We start from the raw sequence: 21,237 nt of genomic DNA on the forward strand, positions 1-21,237 counted from the left end.
GGGAGAAACCACCAACATAAACACACCCTACTTTTAAGTGAAACTCTTAACACCTTTGGCAGTCTCAAACAGCAACACACAACCCCAGTGAACAAACCAGCTGACCCCAAAGTGCTTTTGCTGGGCACTCAACAGCACATTTGTTCAGTAAATTTTTGTGACTCTCCCTTATATAACGACTGATTTTCAGGCAGATTGATTCCCTGGTGAGTTGTTGCACATTGTGCAGCCATAAAAGCACCAGTGACAGTCAAAAAAGGTGACAGGAACAGTAGGCTGGTGTTAGGGGAGAAGCCAAAAGGAGTTTTGGCAGTAACTAAGTATATGTCAAATTAAAGTGACCAAGCAACTACAGCTTCAAAAGTATTGAGTCAGAATGAACAAAATGTGCTGTCAAAACACAACATGTCAGAACTGAGCCCATCAGATCTAGTTTGCTTGATGACTATACATAGAATTACAGGTCAGGAGAAACACAGGAGATCTCAGAGGAGGAAAAAAACCTTTGCTAATCAGCTCACAATGTGGAAAGCAGAGTAATCTTACCCAGAAAAAAGGAGCAAATGACACCTGAGCTCTTCTCTCTCTTCTTCATAATTCTCCTCATACCTTATAAATGAAGGCTCATTAAAAAATGGTCAAAGGTGGATTCACTCTTGGTTTGAGAGCCACGTTTGCAAAAGAGGTAATATTGCTTTAAATCCCTCCCAGCACCTTCCCAGCTGACAACAACTTGGCATCCAAAGACTAGGTAGGAACTTGGCAAACATGCAGGATTTCTACAACAATATTTGCAACATAAAATGAAACAAACAAATAAAAAATAATATCCCTTTCAAGTACTAGACAGTAAACAGGCCTTGCACTCCCACTCCCCTTTCCTTATTAATATTCAACAGTTTAAAATAAAGATGTACCAAAAAACCACCAGGGAATCCAGGGAATTCATTAAGCCTTCAGTATTTCAGTTCACCAGTCTCTGATTTCCAGTCAACTGAAACTGGAAAGTCATTACTTCAGCTAGAGCCCAGGTCAGAGGAAAGACTAATCTCAGACTGACAAAGCTGGTTCAGGATGAATTCCAGGTTCAGGATGAATGCAGGGTGGTTGGGGAATTATAAGGGAGAATAAGTAGAATGCAGTATCTTAATTAAGGAAAAACAAACAACCTGAGCCAACAAACAAGGACATGTACTCGGGCAGCATAAATCAGTGTTAGTGAGCAGGAGCCACGGGAGCTGCTCAGTGTGAAACCTGCCCAGAGCAGCTCACAGAAACCAGGCAGCCTCCTGTGCTTGCAGCTTTAGGTCAGTTTGATAGCTGGCTCTGAGAGATGCTCCAGTGTCAATCCCACATGTCCTTCACCCCTGCCTGCCCAAGCCATGGTGAGTACCCAGCTATTGCCTCCACACAGACCCTGCCAAGGCTGCTCCAGCCAGCACAGCTCCACCACACAATCCCCCCTGCACAAAAATCAACATCATCTTTCCTGCACTAAGGACAGGAAATTATTGCCAGCGAGGGGAACTCCATGGGAAGTGTGCAGAGACAATATCCTGCTTGGTGCATCCCCACAGCTTCTCAAAATGGTCCCAGATTTGCTGCTGAGTCCCTTGTCCATATCCCTGCTCCTCTCTCTGCCTCCTAACTCAGCTCCCAGCTGCTCCCAGCACTCCCCATCCAGCAGGAACTGCTGCTCCTCCTGCCACTTTGGCTTTATAAAAACACTGGAAACAGACAAGCAGATCTTTGCAGAGTTTTTCTTTTTTGGGTTTGGGTTTTTTTGTTAGTAGGTAAACTCCAATGTGGCACAGATATTATAAACTGCAGCCTGGTATTTGGGCAAAGCTGCCTTTCCCTTGGTGCTGCAGCAGGGAGGGCAGGCAGAGGTTCTACCAAAATGAAGAGAGATCACAATCAAATAAATGGAACTGTTCAAAAACATTCTGTTGAGTAGGTGATGTTACTGCAGCTTATGGACATTTTGTCTTCCCTCGTCAGAAAAGCTGGCTTGCTAATTTATGGGCAGAGTGGGAAAAGCAGAGGGATACAGACAGACACAGAATACTTAAAACAGGCCTCAGAATGGAGACAAAGCTCCCTTTTCACCTCCTGCTGCTATTTACCATCTGGGATCCTGAAAAGGGGGTGATGGGTAGTTTTGTGATAGGTTTGGCAAGGGGCAGGACATTTAGGATTTTCTATGTGTAACGAGGTCATGTGTCAGCGCCTTTGCAGCACATGGGAACACTACCCAAAAGAAGGTTCAACAAAGGGGCTGCCCTGGCTCAACTGGAAAGAAATTCTCTTTAAAAATATCCTGGCACCAATGCAGGATCTTAATAAGATTAGTAATAATAATAAATTTGCAAAAATGCCTCCAGAATGTAGCTTGGGAAAGCACAGGAAAAAACAAAAAAAAAAACCAAAAAAAACCCCACATCCAATTAAAAGTGGGTATTTTATATTATTCTATTTTTAGAAGTGGTATGAAATTTCAAAGCAAAATGAAAATTTTGAATCACAGCATTTACACCTCTGGAAACCAAATAGGTCAGGTCACTCCATGGTTTTTGGTAACTTTTGCTTTCTTGAGCCCCTTACACTGTGCTTAGGAAGTAAGACCTGAATAGGCCAATAAGAAATGTGCTGCAAGTCTGTGGAGAGGGAGAAGTGCTTTGTATTGCAGTATTCTTTGACATTTCCACTGATATGGGTGGTGGAGATAACTCAGGATTTCAGTCTCTGCTTGTAAGAAGTGTAGTGGCTTTATTCTTTCTTTCTGATCACTCTGTTTCACAAAAGCAATTTACAAAGAGCAGCTACATGAAATGAGGACTCCTGTCTTCATAAAGAGAATTATTAATAGGGTGAATTTCCCATCATAGGGTGCTCAGTAAATCTTTAAACAGGATCCTTTAACCCAAGGACCTGAGAGTAACATGAGCACCCCAGCCTTTTGCCCAGACTGGATGTCTGCTGACTGAAGTGATTCTAACAACGCTCCTACTGCAGACAATTCAATCTGTGCACTGAATTATTTAAAATCTGTTCTCCACAAGATGCCCAGATGTGAGAATTAGTCACTAGAACTAATGCACTACTTTCCTACCCATGTGTCTCAAACTCCTGCTTGGTAGAAACCCCATTTTCAAGTCTAAAAGTTCTAAACCCAGGATGTCACCACTACAGCACCAACTACAGAGAGAAATTAAAAGCAGTTTGTGCACTGTGGAAGACAAAATCTCACAATGTACTGATGGGGAATCAAAAACTCAAGTCAATCCTGAAGAAAGAGACCCCTTAAAACAATCACTGGATCAATCTGTAAATCTGGTGCAGTGCCCTGGATGTGAAAGTGTTGTCCTTGTTCCTCACCAGCCTCTCCTCCCTGCATCACATCACAGATCCAAAACTGGAGCACTGAAAGGACCAGGACTGGCACTCTGCCAGAGATACAGATGGACACCTTCAGTCCAGCAAAAGGGCTCTTCAAGGGATCAGACTCAATCAACCCCCTGGGCCAGAAAGCCACAGCAGCCACCCCTCCTAAGGCACCTCTGGTGAAGAGCAGAGCACCAGACATGGTCCTGAGGCTCCTTCAGGCATCCCTGCCCTGCTCCTGACACACAACACCTCTTCCTCACTTCCCAAGGCTTCCTCCTGTGGCATCTCCAGCTGCAGAAGGAGCAATGGAGCACCATAAGGAGCCTGGGCATCACTGAGCACACCCAGCCTGGGCCTCCTGCACACTGGGACTGTCCTGGGACACAGCTGGGATTGTCTCAAACAGACTCTTCCTGCCCTGGGGTCACCAACACCAACAGCCCTGGGTGCCAGACAGAGCAGGAACAGAGCATGAAGCTGCAGCAGCCCATGGGTTGATAGTTTTGGTGCAGATGTGAGTGGTGAGGGAGCAGCAGGTGATGCCACATCAGTCCATGGCAGTTTCCACCCTTACAGCACAGACAGGGCCAGCAGGCAGCACCTCCTGGCACAAACCACCTGCACATCCCCCAGCCTCACCTGCACAGCTATTCCACAGGGGCAGATGTGAAATAAAAACCCACCAGGTCTGATATCAGCACAAAAATCTTGTATCAATGCTGAGTGACCTGCAGCACTGCAACCCCCTGACACAGCCACAGCCTGAGCTTCTGGAGCTGCAGAAAAGCACCTTGGCCAGGCAGAACATAAAATAAAAGCCATTTAACATAATCATGGCAACCACATGAGGCTGCTACTGATACTACTATAATGGTGTCACACAGCTGCAAAAAAAAAACAACAAATAAATGGGTTTTCACTCCAAAATCCATGAGGTTTTTTTGGTATATGTTGTTCTGCTCTGAGACAATAAGCATAGTTCTGCTTTGTCCCCCCAGTTTTAAAAAGAGCTGCAGAAGGAGGGACACACACAGAGGTTAAAGGCACTGGACAATGCCCAGGACTGGAAAATGTTACCAAAAAAAAATAAATAAATAAATAAATATAATCACAGTTTTGATAGTTCTGTGGGAAAAAAAAAAAAACCTTAGCAAATTTGCAACAAAACTGTTAAGTAATTAAGGCAAGACACTTCACACATGAACTTAAACTGCTAATTAAATCCCCCCTGCTTAATTGACTAGATTTGCATATCATTCAGTGAGGAATGGGAATGGCTTGGGCATTACACAAGCACTTCCTTGTACAGGAAGGCAGCTCAGTAACATAAACTAAGTTATAAGACAAAAACAATGCCAGTTTCTGAATGAAATAGAAATTTTCAACATGGTTTTGTGAGGAACATTAGGCCAGAACTCACTGCAATCAGTTACTGGCAGTAATATCCAGAACTACAACAAATGTTTTATATCTGTTCCATTTCCCTACTGTTGAACCCATGACCACTGTCTGCTCATCTGTACAAAAAATGAGTTTACATCCAAGACAATCCATTTCTACTTGGAAAACCCCAATACCTTCCCTTCAATAACCACAGGAGAAAAAGTACCAATGTCTGTCCCTCTCTGCCACTCAGTCAGCGTGAATTTAAGGAGGGTTTGAGCAAAATTCCAGATTGTAGCAGCAAAAAAACAGTTTGACTCTCAAGATCAACTAGAGTCAAGGAAAATGTGTAATTATCTGCCATCCCATCATTCCCAAATCCAAGGTGTGCAGGAGGAACCCAGCCTGGCAGAAACCCTGCTCCAAGACCAGATGATGTTTTTTAAAGTGGGTAAAGACTCAGAGTCAGGAACACAAATTCCCCTCATGGTAAAAAACGGTTCTAGGAGTTCCTTTCAATAATCTGATTTTCAAGTGAGAGTTCTTACACAATGTACACCTGAAGAATCAAGGCCATCCTGGCATTGCAGTCTCCAAAAGAAGAGTGTAGATCATAACATTTCACCACATTGTGTGGAAGTTGGTGTCACATCAATTGATTGCACAATCCATTCACAGATATTGATAAGGAGATTTTTTTTTTTTTACCACAGCTTGTATCTTAAAAAAAAAAAAAAATCAATTCTTTATCTCATTTTTTAAAACGTTCTGTAAGTCTTTGAAACATTAATATTCTCCCTAACAAAGCCAGCAGCTGCTCTGCCAGTCTGTGACATGGATGGTTTTGTTAAAAGGTTTTCATGTGGGGTTTTTTCAGTTCAGTGTGCTTTGCATATGAAACAGGACATTTCCCCACCCTCCACCCCCATTCCCTCCTAATCCAGAAGGGACCTTACTTCCTCCCTCTCAAACAAGCAGCTCATTCAGCAAAAGGGAAATCCCGAGATGCACTCGGGCACAGAGCCTAGAGAAGGAGCTTGGAGAAAAAATCCCAAACCAACAAACCTAACAACAAAAACACCACCACACCCCCCACCCAAAAAAAAAAAAAAAAAAAAAAAAAGAGCTACTAAGTGTGTCCAAACCAGCAGGAAGAGGAGCAGCTGGTAACTATGAATTTACTACTGTAAACTTCTCCTTTGGGACATGGCTCTGCCTTGCTGCTCTTTACCAAATTTTTTAGGGTTGCAATTCTCTTCTGGCCCTTTGGTGACTCAGCCCAGAGCTGCAGCTCTCCCCTGCCCAAGCAAGAATCACACACTGGAGAAGCCTTTATGTGATGGCTGAGGAAGAATTTGGTCCAACTCAATTGTTACTTTGTCATGATAATATGAGGTAAAATTTCGTTCTGGTTTTAAAATGGAAAAAAAAAAAAAAAACAAGCAACCTTTTCTTACTTAAGATATTGTTTTGAGCAGGATCTGTGTGTTTCCATATTTCTCTTTCCTGAGAATTTGTGACATCACAATTGTCTGCAGCAGTTAGTTCTGATGTCACAGGGGATTAAGATTTTGGCTGAGGGAGCAAAAAAGTTCAAAAGTGAGGGGGATCTAATTAATAAGAGATTTTTTTCAAGGGAAAAACCTACATACAAAAACTACAGCAATTTCAATGTAAGGGTTTCACATCTGCCAAGATGGGATCCAGCTGCTCTTTTACAAGCACATGAATGAGCATCCCTCTTAGAAACAAAGGAATATATGGAGGTTTGTGTGACTCTACTGAAATCAAATCATGTTATAATAAGAGAAAACTGCACCAATAAATTAGCCCAGCTAACGAGGGCAAATTTGATAAATTTTTTTAGAAACCTAAATTACAAATTTACATGAGTATTTGTAAGAGCAGAATTCCAATGTTGAAACAGACATCTGAAAAGAAAACCTCCACTGAAATCTTTCCTTGTAACATCTCAGCAGAATGTGGCCCACAAATTATTGCCAGTGAGGAGAACCTGGCCACATTTGGGAGTGATTTCCACATTTTAATAAATCTGGACCAAATCCAGTGACCTCAATGGAGTCAAAGCACAGAGGCTGGAATGAGGCACTGGGGCTGCATGGCAGGTCTGGGGCAGGTCTGGGGCAGGTCTGGGGCAGGTCTGGGGCAGGGAAGCTCCAATTTCTTCCCTTTCAGTCCCTGGCAGGGTTTCCCTGACAGCAGTGATGTAACATGGATTATCCTGGCTGCATCCAGGAGATCTGAGCAAAGACCCTCAAGGTCTGGGCCACAGGGACATTTAGAATATTCTCTCTTTTCTCTCATGGCAGGAGTTAAAGCTCACCATGAGATGGACTGAGCAGTGCAGTGATGTCACACAGTTCCCAGCAATGATTCCAGGGAAGATGCTCCAGCTGGAAATCTCCATGCTGTCCCCTTTGTGCTTCTCCTGGAGCTGCAGGAACTGAAGAAGCTTCACAAAATAACCCAAAACAGAGAAACAAAGAGAACACTGCGATTCTTCAGCAGCACTTTCTGCCCCATGTTTGTGACTGTGATTTAAGAGTGGAGAGTCCTCTGGGTCACAGAGTTAGAAGCAGCTATCAGGAAAAAAACCGAGTCAGTTGTGCAGCACAGCATGGAAATAGAGGTGGAGCAATAATCCCCGGGAGGGAATGTGGAGGGAAGTGATCCCAGAGCTCCCAGTCCAGCTCCTCCTGCTGCCCCAGTGCCCCTGAGCAGTGCCTGGGACAGAGATGTGGAACATTCTCCATCCCCAAACTGCTCGACCCCAACTAAAGCCAAGCGTGACGATCTCTACAAATGCAAATGGCCCAAATGCCAAGACTAACATTTCTAAAACCTAATTCAACTCTTTCATTTCTTAGCTGCAGGCCCTTTGCTGCCACTCCTTTTTTCCACCCAAACAAAAGACTAAAGGGATGACTCAAAGCAACTTGAATTTCAAGCTAAAGCCACAAAGCACTGAATGCCCCATCTTTAACATTAAACAGGTGTGCAGATGATATTCTTTCAAGCCTCATCACAGCTAGGTTAATTGCTCAAAAACTGCAAAAAGATCAAATTTACTTAAAAGACATGAAAAAGTTAATGCTACAAATATTGAAGCAGTCATACAACAAATACAAGTAAATAGTAGTTAAGGCACTGCCAACTCCTTTTACCCCTTTTTTCCCTCAAAATTGCTGATCTACTTTTATTTTGTACTCACAATTTTATATTATATAACTATAATTAACTATATAATAAAAAGTGTAATTCAATTTTTTCCTTCAGAACTCAGTAGACTTCAGCACAAGACTTTTGCTCTAGAATCAACAGGGCAAAAGAATTATCAATCCATTACAAAATAAGATTTTCACAGAAATGTTTTTAGAAATTCAGGGTTTAGAAATTAATGTTTTAGAAAAGAAGCTCCTAATTTACAGGCTGTGAAGGCCAAGGCCTTTGAGTAGTAGTTCTGCATATTCACTGATGGTAAAACAGAGCACTTTACTCCACTTCTATCACTGTCTGCCACTGAAAATGGCCCAAAGGTTATTTGGCTCTGGTGGTTTCACAAAAAACTACACTGTTGTGGCAAAAAAAGGGCAAAAAGCCAAATAAAACAAAATCTTTGGTATATAAGCACAAGGACTCATTGCATGGCATGTTTCTTATTAGTGACTAAATGGGAACAAAGAAATATCAATGATGGACCTGATGCTGCAGCCTGTGCTGCTCTGAGGCTGATTTACTCCTTCCAGCAGCTCTGCACCACTCTAAACACAGTTATTTCAAATAAATATTTCTAAATTATACCAGCATGGGTGAGATAATTCACTGAATAAACTGGAACTGCCAGTGGGGAGTTAAGAATGGCAATTTTTTTTTTTTTTGGATGTCACTGTTATCTTTCAACTCAGATAAGTTTTCCAACTGTGGAATGATGATGCTTCAGAAAAGCCTGTTTAACATACAATTCTTAATAACAAAAGTGTAAGTCTGAAATTCATTACATCAGTGAAGTTTACTGAAATCAAACCATATTTTAGCCTTAATATTGTGCATTTTCTGCCTTTTTTTAGTCCACTAGTCTGTATGAAAGCTATAAAACTTATTTTACTGCTATGAACAGGTAAACCTGAACAATCTTGAAGATTTTGTAGGGTGAAAAAATATGGAACCTAGAAAAATGTAATAGTTAGTTTTTTAATTATTTGAAGTATTTCACTGCTTCTTACTGGTACTACTGCAACCTCTGTCTGGGTAAGCAGCAGGATGCCTGTGCAACTTTGTATTTTTTATTACTCAGCAGAATTAATTCTGTGAGCTGGATCCTGGAAAGTGCAGCTCTGTGAGTGCAGCACTGCAGATTCCACAGGCAGGGAAAGTGACTCTCCCAAAGGCACTGGGAGTGCAGGAGCAGCTCTCAGAGCATTGGGCACAGGTGCCAGGAGGTCACACACAGCCTCACACAGAAATTCACACTCAAGAAGTTGTTTTATCCTCTTCAAGTTAATAAATGCTCTTGACTGCAGTGCTTTCTTCTCCTGGGACACAAACCTTGATTTTGCTCAAGGGCAGCAGGAACTTCCTTACTAAACCAAAGTATATCAAGAGCAGCATTACAGAGGTGTTTCAGACTCTTTAATGTAATAAAGGACATTTCTTACACAGCACTCAAGTGTGTGTAGACAGGGTGGTGATCTGGGCTTGAGGATCTCCGAGGTCTTTTCCAGCCTCAGTGATTGTGTGATTCTGTGAAAGAAACTCTACAGCAGATGCATCAACAGAGCTGCAGAGCCCAGAACATCCCACAGGAGTGCCTGGCTAATCTACCTGGACAAAAATCAGCACCTGTAACACAGGTAATGTGAGAAATGGAGGGGCTAGAGGACTTCATAAAAAATGCAGGATATGACAGTGAAAAGATATGAAATGGTTTTTCTTCCAACCCTAACAGATGTTGTTCAATTAAGGATGCAAATAAATCACCCTCTGCCTTGCGAGTCAGAAAACACACACATAAAAGTTTTCTAAATACATTTCAGTTTAAACTTGCATAATTCTCCCAGTGGAGAAATCATCTTCAACTTATGTAATCCTTAGAAAGAGACATTATTACATACAATTCTGCGCCGCTAAGAAACAAGGAAGACATATCTAGAAAAGAGGTGCACCCACACAAGATTAATTATATGGGTGTGGAGGGAAGAGAGGGGAAGAGCTGGATTTGAGCTGCAGAGCCCCGAGTCTGGTGTTTCCACAGAGACTGAGCTGAGAGTGAGTCCAGGGGCTGCTCCCCTTTGCCAGCCAGAACTGTCTGTTATACTTAACCCAGACTTCCGAACACTTGATATCCTGTCTGCTATTTCAATGCCCTTACTCAATGTTTCAGACAGACATTACACAAACTGGCTGGTGAAAAGGGTTGAGAAACCAAGAAGCCATCCAAGTCAATGACCTTATTCTATAAAATGATGCCACTGAGTGAACAAAGCACAGGGTACCACAGCCCCCAAATCCATCACTGCAATATTCCCCAGGAAAAGACAAGCACCAGGCTCTACCTTATCTTGTTGATAATGCTGCTGTCTTTTAATCCTTAAAGCCTGAGCAGTCCTTGTGCTTCCAGGGGCACTGATTCTCATACCAAAACAGAAAGAGCTTCCACCTTCTTTTTAAGAAAAAAACTAGAGAAAACCAAACATAAAACTCTCCTTTTCTACAAAGCATGTGCAAAGGTAACTGTACATAAATCAATAAACAACAAAGCCAGAACCCAGGTTATTGATTAGCTCCTTTGCTGTTTACCTCCAGCATACAGAATGATGCTGCAATTTTTACATAGACACAGAATCCCCAGCCTCATGCTCGTTTTCCCTGACCCTTCAAACAGGACTGTTAGAACAAGGCTGCCTGAGTTGGGATGGCAGGACCTGCCTTATTTCCCAGAACATATGTCTGTGCAGCTTATCAGGTTGTGTTAATATGCATCCACTGCTTAGAGAAGCCTAATTTTATGTGATAGCAACCAAACCATAGATGGAGGTGGTGATAAGAGCTCCACACATGGGAATTCCCATTGGCTCCCAGGACAGCTCTGTCCATCACACACTGACAGGATCAGAGCTCAAATTAGTATCAGTGTTTTCGTCACCTCATCCAGCCAAAAGTCAAAGCAAAATCGTTATCTCAGTGCAGAGGGGCCAGTGCCTATCACCAGCAGGATTCCCCAACACCAAGGAAAGCTGCACACTCCATCAACTGCTCCTGATTTAACTCTGAGGCCAGGCTTATGGTCCTTGAATCTGCCTCAGCAGAAAATGCTCGTCCTTATCCTAACCTTAGACATATTTCTCCATTAGTAGAAAACAAAAACTGACAAATCCTAAGTAGAGGAAGAGAAGATCTCTGTGGCAGATCTCCAGCACAGCCTTAAAACCAAATCTTGTACATAGTGACCAACAGACAAGACCCTTCCAGTCTGAAGCCAGCTCCCAGTTGCCCCATTCAGGGAGATCCACCAGGACCAGAGCACCAAATGTCTACAAAACCAAACCTTCATTAATGAGCAAAATGAAAATACTGCAGTAGCAGAACTACAGGCTTCCAGAGTCAGCTGAAGCCATAAACTTGGTGAAGGCACTCTGCCTCAGCACTGGGACAGCCTGGCTCAGATCTGCCCCTGGTCTCTGCCAGCCAACACACAGGAAGGAGTCTGATACACACGAGTCTGCTGTGGTTTGTGGGTGAACTGGTTACAGTTACTCTGGGCTGATTGCTTGAGTGGGAGCTGTAGAACCGGCCCCAAAGCCCCAAACCTTCGGATTAACCCTCTGTGTTCCAGAAGATCCAGAGCAGGTGATTTCAGTGACAATCTGAGTTTGAATCTCTAGGCTGATAATGAAATTTAAGGCATACAAGACTGCACAAGGTGTAAAGGAGGAGGGAAAGGACCACAGCACATTTTTTCAGAGCAAACTTGCTTCTCTGAAATTATTTCCAAGAATATACACTGCCTCTCAGAGATAGAGTGGAATAGCATTAAAAACCTATTGCTGATTTATTAATTCACAATACACATTACCTGAATACACGAAACATATCAAAGTTGATATTATCTATTAAACTGAATGATTAACACACATGCTCTAATTGACAGATTTCAAACAAAAACATGCTATATTCCTACATTTTAGAGTAATGCTTCCAGTATGTGAAGATCAATTTGAATTAAGTGCTCTATGGCCACTCAGCTAAAATAAATCAGCCTAGTAATTGACAGGATTCTATCAATAGATTCTCAACAATCCAGTATAAGTCATTTTTGTCTAATTTTTTTCCAAGATCCCCCTACTGGTTTTGGTGTAACTCTTCCATGACGGTTCCCTCTTAAATAAGAATTGCAGAGTCAAGTCCAAAGTGTGTTGTAAAATAAAACAAAAACAACTAAACCAAGCCAAATATGAAAAAAGTAAATAAATCTGTGTCATAATACTGCACACATGGAGACACAGCTCCTCATGTGATGGCAAAGCAGTCTGGCCAGCTGAGCCAGCAATGTGAGTTCAATCACCAGTGATCCCCAGTAGCACCAGCCCACTCCTTACTGGGGACATTCGAACCCTTCGCTTCGGTGGAATTACTCTGCCAGTAGAGGAAGATAAGTGAGTTTTTTGTGGGCCTGGACAGTGCATCTCTGCTGTAGACACCCAGAGGCCGTGGCTGTGGCCCTGGAGCCCCCCTGCTCTGGCAGTGCTGCTGCTGGGGGTGCAGATAAGGAACGAGAGGCTCCAGCCCTGCCCGGACACGCTCGGAGCAGCCTGGCGCAGACGCCTCCAGATGCTTTTACAACACCAAGGCAAAGGCGCCTCTCAGCAAGTGCAAACACACCCTCCTGGGTCAGGCAGCCCCAGCCAGCCATAACTGGGCTCCCAGCCTGCCAGGGACCAGGTGTCAGGCTCCCAGCACATCCAAAAACCAGCGCTGTTTACACGCATCTTCAAAGCGTGCTACTGTTTGGGCAGAACACACGCCCAAGCCCGAAACCACAGAAATGGAGAGGCAAGCAAGACAGCCCAGACAATGGAGGGAGAGGCAGAGGTTTAAATATTTTAGGCAGCGATTTTCAAAAGCAGAGATTGCATATAATTCTCACCCTAATTCAAGAGAAATGATTTGAGGAACTTAGGAACTCTTCTGGAGCAAGAGAGAGCCGTGGTTGACTCAACACCATGAGATCATTGGCAAGCAAACTCTTTGTCCAACACACATGCACGTACCTGCTGCTTTGTTCTCGATCTACAACATCTGTAAAACTGTTTGCACGCTTGGGAAAAACTGCTGATGTGTGCTTAAACACTGTCCTCTCCCTGGGTACACGGGATTTCCTTCAAGCTGGTGTCACTTTTGAAGTTCAACTTTTAAACTGTAAAAGGCTTCTGAACTAAACTACTGTCCAATACATCAATGTTTTTGTTTTAGGGACTTCTAAGTTTTCACTGGAGAATCTCTGAAACATTTCTTGAATATCAGGTAGAAGACATGACCACAATGTTTTCCACGGGAATACAACTGAACCCTCAGTTGTCGGGCAAAAATGTTGCAACAATATTTTTCAGTTTCTACCAAGAGAAATAGATCAACCCTGCAGTCCGAACACCATTGCCAGGGAATAAACTCAGAATCTCTCTGCTATACCCACCACAGGATATACCTATTAACAAATAAAGGTTACTACTGCCAGGAGGCAGAACTTTAGGATAAGACACAAATTCCAGCACTACTCCTGCAGCCTTTCAGGTGGCCATAAAGCACAGCACAGCAAGCACTGGGCAGCACCTAAAAGCCCAGATCCTCCCTCCATCCAGCTCCACGCTGCTCCACTCGCAGCAATTTGGGTTCTTTGATTCTGCTGCACACTTGACCTGGCTAAACCTTCCTCCAGCTGAGCGAGCTGCATGTTGTGGCAGCGCTGGGTTGGGAGGCATTGTGAAATAAAGTGGGAGGCCTCATGTGCTCATTTGTGTGTCAGTACCCAGAATGCTGCTTCTGGCTTCCAGCTACTTCATAGAAGTGCTGCTGGGACTTGAACCGTGGGAACACGGCAGCGCTGGTGTGTGGGTGTGCAAGGACAGCTCTGCCTCCCTGGGCCCTGCTCACAGCCAGTCCTGCTCAGGGGACACGTCTGGCACACAGGTGGGCAATCTCAAAGTGCTGTCAAACAGTGCTCGGTTCAGCATTGGAGAAAAAGGGTTCGAAATAGACGCAGCTGAACCCACCCTCCGCTTCTGGAAATAGCAACCAACAAAGGCTTCAGGGCTGTGTCTGAACTAATTCTGTGTGAGAGGAGCATCCTGATGTGAGGCAAGCAGAGAGCTGTGTCACAGAGTGGAGAGCAGAGCCACAGACACAGCCAGGTCACATCGGTCCCACGGGAGGGCACGCACCAGGCACCATCAGCTGAGCTCAAGAAAAGGCTTTGGCACTGAGGGTGGATTTCTAGGACCCTGTTTTGCATCCCTGCCAGGTTATTCACATTTTTAATTTCTAGAAATACCCCAGAATGGAATGGATGTGCTCCACACCAGTAATGGTGGATGAGATGAGAAAGGTAAGGAAACTGGACACCCACACAAGTAAAAGCTGTGTTGGTGCAGAGAGAAAGCAAAGCACAACAAACCCTGCACAGGAAGGTGGAACACCCAGGGTTTTTTGGAACACCAAACAAGTAAAATGGAGAAGTTAAACAGCTAAAGAAAAGAAAGAGTTTTGGGAAGTGGCGGCAAGGTGAAGGACCTTATGGGAGATAGTTACTCATCCAAGCATGAACAAGGAGGATATAAAAACCAAAATTTTAGAAGAGGGTAAGGAATGTGACCGAGGCCTTTATGGTCTCTACTCAAGAGGAGGGCTCCAGTTGTCACAACTCCCTCCAGCTTTTGGTTAAGACCCTTTGCTGACTTTACACGGGTCTGGACAAAGGGTTTTTGCAAGTGGCAAGACGAGGCAACAGGAGTCTTGTTCAACCAACACAGAGAGGAGATCTCTGCATCTACACATCCATCTCCTGGTACAGAAGGATGGATATGCACCACAGATACTTGATGTACAGAGAAATATGAACTGGGAATGAAATATCTAGGAAAAGCTATGCCTTGTAGCAAAGCTTTAAAACCACGCCAAGGGAAAAAAAAAAAAAGAAAAAAGGGGGAAAAAAAGAGAGGGAAAAAAGGCAGTTCTGCCACTACGCTGAATCTGCACCAGGGGCTTGTGCCAACCCAGCTCCTCCATTTAAGTCAGACCCTTAAAAGGCAGAGCTGTGCTGGCAGAATCTCCAGACCTCATCACAGAAACCTCATGGAGACACATGAAAAGGTCAAAACACTCACTGCTGCTTAAAGAGCCATAAAATTGGTCATATGCATCCCATGCTACCAACATACTACCAGAGCCCCAGGAAGAACATACCACACAAAGCAATGTGTCTACACAAAGAGAGAAATAAATAAATTAAGAGACTGGGGGAAAAAAAAAAAAAAAAGGCCACTCCTGAAAGCAGAAAACCCAATATCTGACACAGCAGCTTATGGCACATCACGAACACAAACACCTCTGTATGAAACAGAACAAAGCAAAGCTGAGATCTACATCAAAAAGGAATCCCACCACAAAGACACATGTGCTTCACCCTTTCATCCCCAAGACAGCCAGAGCCCCACAGACACACAAAACCCACACAGGATTTAACACACACGGAATGGGACCATGCTGTCATTTCCTCACCAGGCATCAACTTTACTCCAATGTTACTTGCCCCTGGCCACAGCCTACCAATCTTAGAGTCTGATTAAATCTCTCCGTAATTATCTGCACACACTGCTACAACACAAATGACCTTAGCATATGATATCCGTTGGCTAAGCCCAATGGAAAAAGACTTCAGGAAAAGGAAGGATAAGTGTACAAAACTCTGCCAGCACCATCAGGGTCTCCTCAGGACTGCACTGTTTCAACAGAAGAGTCCTGAAGGCCTTGAAACTTAATGTGAGATAAAACATTCTGTTTTCCCTACCCCATCGTCTAAGCACACACCACTCTATTCTTCCCCACCTCATTCCTTGCCACCTTCCAGATGAATTTATGCAGGAAACTTAGAATTTCATCATCACAGATTTCTGGCAAAATTTTTCAAAAAATAGATGGCCACCATTTCCTTTCACAATTAGGTATCTTCAATTCATTCTGCAAGAAGTGCTGCACTCCAGGCAGATTTTGGAGGGTGAGGGAAGAGTGTTTCTCATGTTCTGAACTAGGACCTATGAAAGGGTCCCCAAAACAACTGAGGTTTAGTAACCTTTTGTTGTTCTCCTTCCACAGCCTCACCTGGGGTGTTGGATAAATGATGCAGTTGAAGAGAATACTGAAAAAGTCTTGCATGAAAAGGAAAGCACTTCTCTACTAACACTCATTTTAATTAGACTCTGGAAATTATACAAGCCAGAAGAACAGGACCTTTCTACAACAAAAATGTGGATATTTCTTCATTTTACTCCCCAAACGAAGCATGCCCTAGAAAATTCCTTTCCCAGCATGAAAAATGTCTCCAGTTTGAGAGCCATATTCTCCTCTCCCATGCATGTAGATCTATCCCACCATTCCATCTCAGCACATGACTGACGGAGAATAGACAAGCCATTAAAAACACATCCACCTCCAACCACGGGGATAATGTGCCTCATTACAGCCCGGCTTTGTCACAGCGTCCTGACACTCCGGGGAGGAAAAGGAGGGGTGAGGACAAGGACTGAGCCGGGGGCCAGGAGAGAAACTGGAACTGCAAGAGTGAGACTCTGCTCCTCAATCCAGAAGTGTGCAGCCCAGTCAGATGGGCTCACTGGGCCTCCTAGTCTGGCTGTGGAATTACTGCGCTGTTGGCATAGCATATTAAAAAAAAAAAATCTGGGTTTTGATTGGGTATTTTTGTTGCAATTTTTAATAAATAGTCAGAATGTGTTTCTGCCCCTTTAAACAGGTATTTGGTAAGTTAATTCAGAGTTTTCACAGTGGGCTTTAAATATTGCTTCTCTTTTCCAGGCTTGTGTATTGCCCTTCCACTCCAGACACAAAACCCCAAAGTCTGGAAATCTCTGACACTGAGGCAGAGCCCAACCACCAAACCTGCAGGGCAGAACTCGGGAGGCAGGAGTTTGCTTTCCCCTCGCACCGGGGGGAAGCAGCAGGAAGCAGCATTGCTCATCCCCAGGCAGTTGCACCATGCCAGGAGCCAGCCAGACACACAGACAGACAGACAGACAGACATGCCGGTGTCTGCGAGTCCCCAAGGCCTTGTGGCACTGCTGCCCATGGAGCAGGACCGCTGCCAGATGCCAAGGCAGCCTCCCACCCACACACCAGGGATTCTGGGATCTAAAGGCAGCTCAGACTGAAAGAAAAACAAGTGGCACCTAAAAAAAAAAAAAATGCGCTTTAGCTGTCTGGCTCAGCACAGCACGGCATGGAATACTTTAAGGAGCTGCTGCAGCTGGCCCTAGACAGAGTCATTTGCTGGATGTGTACATAATCCAATATACAAAAGCCTGTCTGCTGGGGAAATTTAGGCTCCACAGGGATACTCTAAAAGCAGGGACTTCTCCATTCACGTTCTGAACACTTCATCTATAAACAGTAACCTGCACTACCGGCACATTTTTTTTCTCTTTACAGGCACATTTTATTTCTATACAAGCATTTAGAGCATTGAGCCCGCACCTCCATCCCTGGCAACACTCAATCGACCAGAAAAGTGCATGGACTTGTGTCTGGAGCCATAAGTACCTGCTCCTTTATTCTGGCTTCTTCCTTGCCTTGACCCCTGAGTGCAGAAGCCCTTGAGGACCCGAAATCACGCACTGCCAGATAAAGTCTGGGGCAGTGTGATGGGCTTCAAAGATCAAGGTCCACACATAGTAAAATACACAAATACACATACGTAATTTAAACAAACTCCAACCACCGCGGTCAGAACACAACCAGAGAAATAAAGGTGCCATCTCGAGCACTGCTCCTCCACAGTGACACACACGCGGGGAGAATGGAGAACACGATTAAAATTGCTAAATGACTCCGAGGAAAAGCAGCAGGGAACAATTTGGGTGCATCGATGAACGTTACCGAAATTCCCCCCGCCCCCTTTAAAATTACAGGCACCACTTACCCGGGGGGCTTTCCTCTTGTATTTGTTGTTATAGTCAAATTTTTCTTTCATTTCATCTAAGAGCTGGCCCAGTCTAGCTTTCTCCTCTTTCCCAGCATAATCCTGGCTGAGGAGGATATAGGATCTCCAGTTTGCAGAGTCAAAGCCCCAGTGGCAAGTCCTGTTTTCCAGCGATTTGTGAGAGTGGACCACAAATTTGTGAGGTGGGTACATGAGCCTGCAGTCCAAGCACTGGATGCAGGCTGCGCTGGGGTTACTGTAAAGCTCTGGCACCAGGAGTCCCTTACACTTCCCAAAGCACTCATGATACACCTTGAAGCTCTTCTCCGTGAGCTCCAGCTCAATCGTGCTAGAGAATTCCTTCTTGCAGTGGGGAGGGTAGGTGCCACCATAAAGCAAGGCGTTACAAAGCCTCTCAGCATCAGTTTTCGTGATGAGCCCGCAGGAAGGAGCGGAGAAGGGCAGGATGCCCATGACTTTGAGGATTTCCAGCTGGTCAGCAGTGCATCTGGAGCAGTAAATATGTAGCTCATCACACACCGAATTAATCTGCTGCAGGGAGAAGTCCCTGAGCACCGAGTTCAGGATCTGGGGCAAGCAAAGCCGCTTCTCTCCGCCCACCACGAAGCAGGAGATGGTTTCCCCTTCCAGGATGGTCTCGCACCTCTCCGTGGATCTGTCCGAGGGCATGAAGAAGGGACCAGGCATGACCGGAGGAGGCTGGATCGGGGGCAGATGCAGTACAGGTTCCGCTGGGTCTTTGCCATTGTCCTTCTTGTACATCTCCTGTGCCCATCGCGCTGAGAAAGCAGCAGGGCCACCCAGGGAGCTCATAGAGCTCAGATGAAACTGTTCCAAGGTCTTCTGCAGTCCTGGATGAGGCTGGAAGCTGCTTCTACTTACAGTCTCCATTTTTTAGTTTCTATTCCCAAAACAAACAGCAAAAATCCCCAGTTATCTTCCACCCTGATGCAAATCCACTTAAGGGATTTTTTTTAAGGAAAAAATATGAACAAAATAAAACAACCCACCCTTGTGTTTTTCCTCCTTCTCACTCAGCAATCCACTAACGGAGAGGAAATAAATCCTTTTGTATGCGTGTCTCTCTCTTCTTTCTTTTCTCTTGGTTCGCGTTACAATTTCAAACCCTCCAAGTCTCCAAGCTGCCCCGATGGAGCAGAGAATCACGGCAAAAAGAGGTCTTCATCCGAGCACTCACCCCCTCAGCCAACCCCCAGGCAAACCAATCCCTCCTCCCACACCTCCAACACACACACACTCACTCACACACACACACACCACCCACGGAAACACAAAAAGTCTGTGCCACGCTCCGAGCACCCGGGGCTCAAATATGTTCTGGCGGCTGCTGCTTCTCTGCAGTGATCCCCCTTCTGTCCATATCCACCGAGGGAAGGCGCGGGGGAGGAAAGTAAAAAGCAGGAGGAGGCAGAACGCTCGGTCTGTGCAAGGAACAACGCAGGAGAAAAGGCCCAAATCTCCGGCAGCGGCGAAGCGGCGCGGGGGCTCCGCACGGGCGAAGAGCGGCTCCGCTGCCCCTCGTGGTCCCTCCGCTCGGCCTGGGAGGCTCCTCGGCTCCGGGCTCGCCTTCCTCCCCTCACTTCTGCCGGTGCTCTCGCTGTGCCGTGGGGAGCCGCGGTGAGAGCGCGCACATCCTCCCAGCTCCTCTTTCCAGCAGTGACTGAGAGTGCCTGAGAGCTGAGCTAATGCAGGCGGGCTCAGCCTCCCGCCCTCCGCCTCCCCCCCTCTGTTTGTTGGTGTCTGCCTCAGTCATTGAATCCCGGCCAAGAATGTGACCAACTCCCCGGGCCGGGCTCTTCCAGGAACAGCGCCCGCCTCCCCCTTCGCGCTGCGCCCAGACCGGCCGGGATGTGCCGGGATCGGCCGAGCCGGGCCGAGCCGAGACGCTCCAACCGAGCTGATCCAAGCCCAGCCGCGCCGAGCCGAACCGAGCTGGGATGTGCCGAGTCCAGCCGAACCGAACCGAGCTGTGCTGAGTGCTGCCGAACCGAACAGAGCTGTGCTGAGTGCTGCCGAGCCAAACCCAGCCGTGCCGAGCCAAGCCGAACCGTGCCGAGCTCAGCCGAACCGAGCCGAGCCGCTGCACGGGCGGGCGCGCGGCAGCGCCGGCGAGGGAGGGAGGGAGCGGGGGGAGGATAAACTGCTGGGTTCACGGACCGCCGCGCCGCCAAGGAGGGGCGGTAGGGCGAGGGCTTTTTCCCTGTCGCCGCTGGATTTCTGGCAGCGGTGAAATGGAACAGGCGCAGGGAGCGGCGCTCGCACGGGCACGGAGCGTGTGTGAGCGCTCACGGAGCGTCAACTGCGGGCACACACCCCGCGCCGACAGCAATCACAGGCGGGAGAGCGCGACTGATGGTGACAACCCAACGAGAGGGCATCCTTGGGGCGCCGCGGGGCACCGGAGCCCCGAACCCACTGAGCGCTGCCGGCGAGCGACACATGTGTGCTTCCCTGTCCCGACACGCGTGTGCTTCCCTGTCCCGACACACATGTGCTCCCTTGCTCCGACACACGTTCCCCGCTCCCGGCACACGTCACACGCTCCTTCCACCCACGGGCGACGCTCAACGCGTGGAAGGAGCGAGAGGCGCAACCGCAGCGCGGGTGGGCAGGGGCTGGGGCTGTCCGAGCCCTCGCTGCTGCAGGAAGGCAGAGGCAGCGCTAAGGACACGCTGGTGGCACACAGCGGGTCGGCTCCTGGGCTCCTGCCCGCGGGGCCGGGGCTGTCCGGAGCGCTCGGAGTGTCCGAGACTGTCCGGAGTGTCCACAGTGTCCGGAGTGTCCGGGGGCACTGAGCGCCCCCGCACGTCGGGAACGGGCGCCCTCTACCGACCGATGAGAGATCACCGCGACCGGCCCGCACAACCGCGGCCGGGGCACGGACACTGCTGACCACTGACCGGGGCACGAACACTGCTGACCACTGACCGGGGCACGGACACCACTGACCGGGGCACGGACACTGCTGACCACTGACCGGGGCACGGACACTGCTGACCACTGACCGGGGCACGGACACTGCTGACCACGAACCGGGGCACGGACACTGCTGACCACTGACCGGGGCACGAACACTGCTGACCACTGACCGGGGCACGGACACCACTGACCGGGGCACGGACACCACGGAGCGGGGCACGGACACTGCTGACCACTGACCGGGGCACGAACACTGCTGACCACGGACCGGGGCACGGACACCA

At 46.6% G+C, this 21,237-nt stretch overlaps 1 protein-coding gene across 1 annotated transcript in view; it reads right to left on the bottom strand.

Moving 5' to 3' along the window:
• Positions 1-20,127, bottom strand: part of SKI (SKI proto-oncogene) — a 99,494-nt gene extending 79,367 nt beyond the window's left edge. Inside the window, exon 1 of the mRNA XM_079326179.1 lies at positions 17,993-20,127. Coding sequence (XP_079182305.1) covers positions 17,993-18,904 — 912 coding nt within the window. The 5' untranslated portion in view covers positions 18,905-20,127. The remainder of the gene's footprint in view (positions 1-17,992) is intronic.
• Positions 20,128-21,237: the final 1,110 nt, after the last annotated feature.

This window comes from Erithacus rubecula, assembly GCF_903797595.1.
Source record: "Erithacus rubecula genome assembly, chromosome: 24".
Lineage (NCBI taxonomy): Eukaryota > Metazoa > Chordata > Aves > Passeriformes > Muscicapidae > Erithacus > Erithacus rubecula.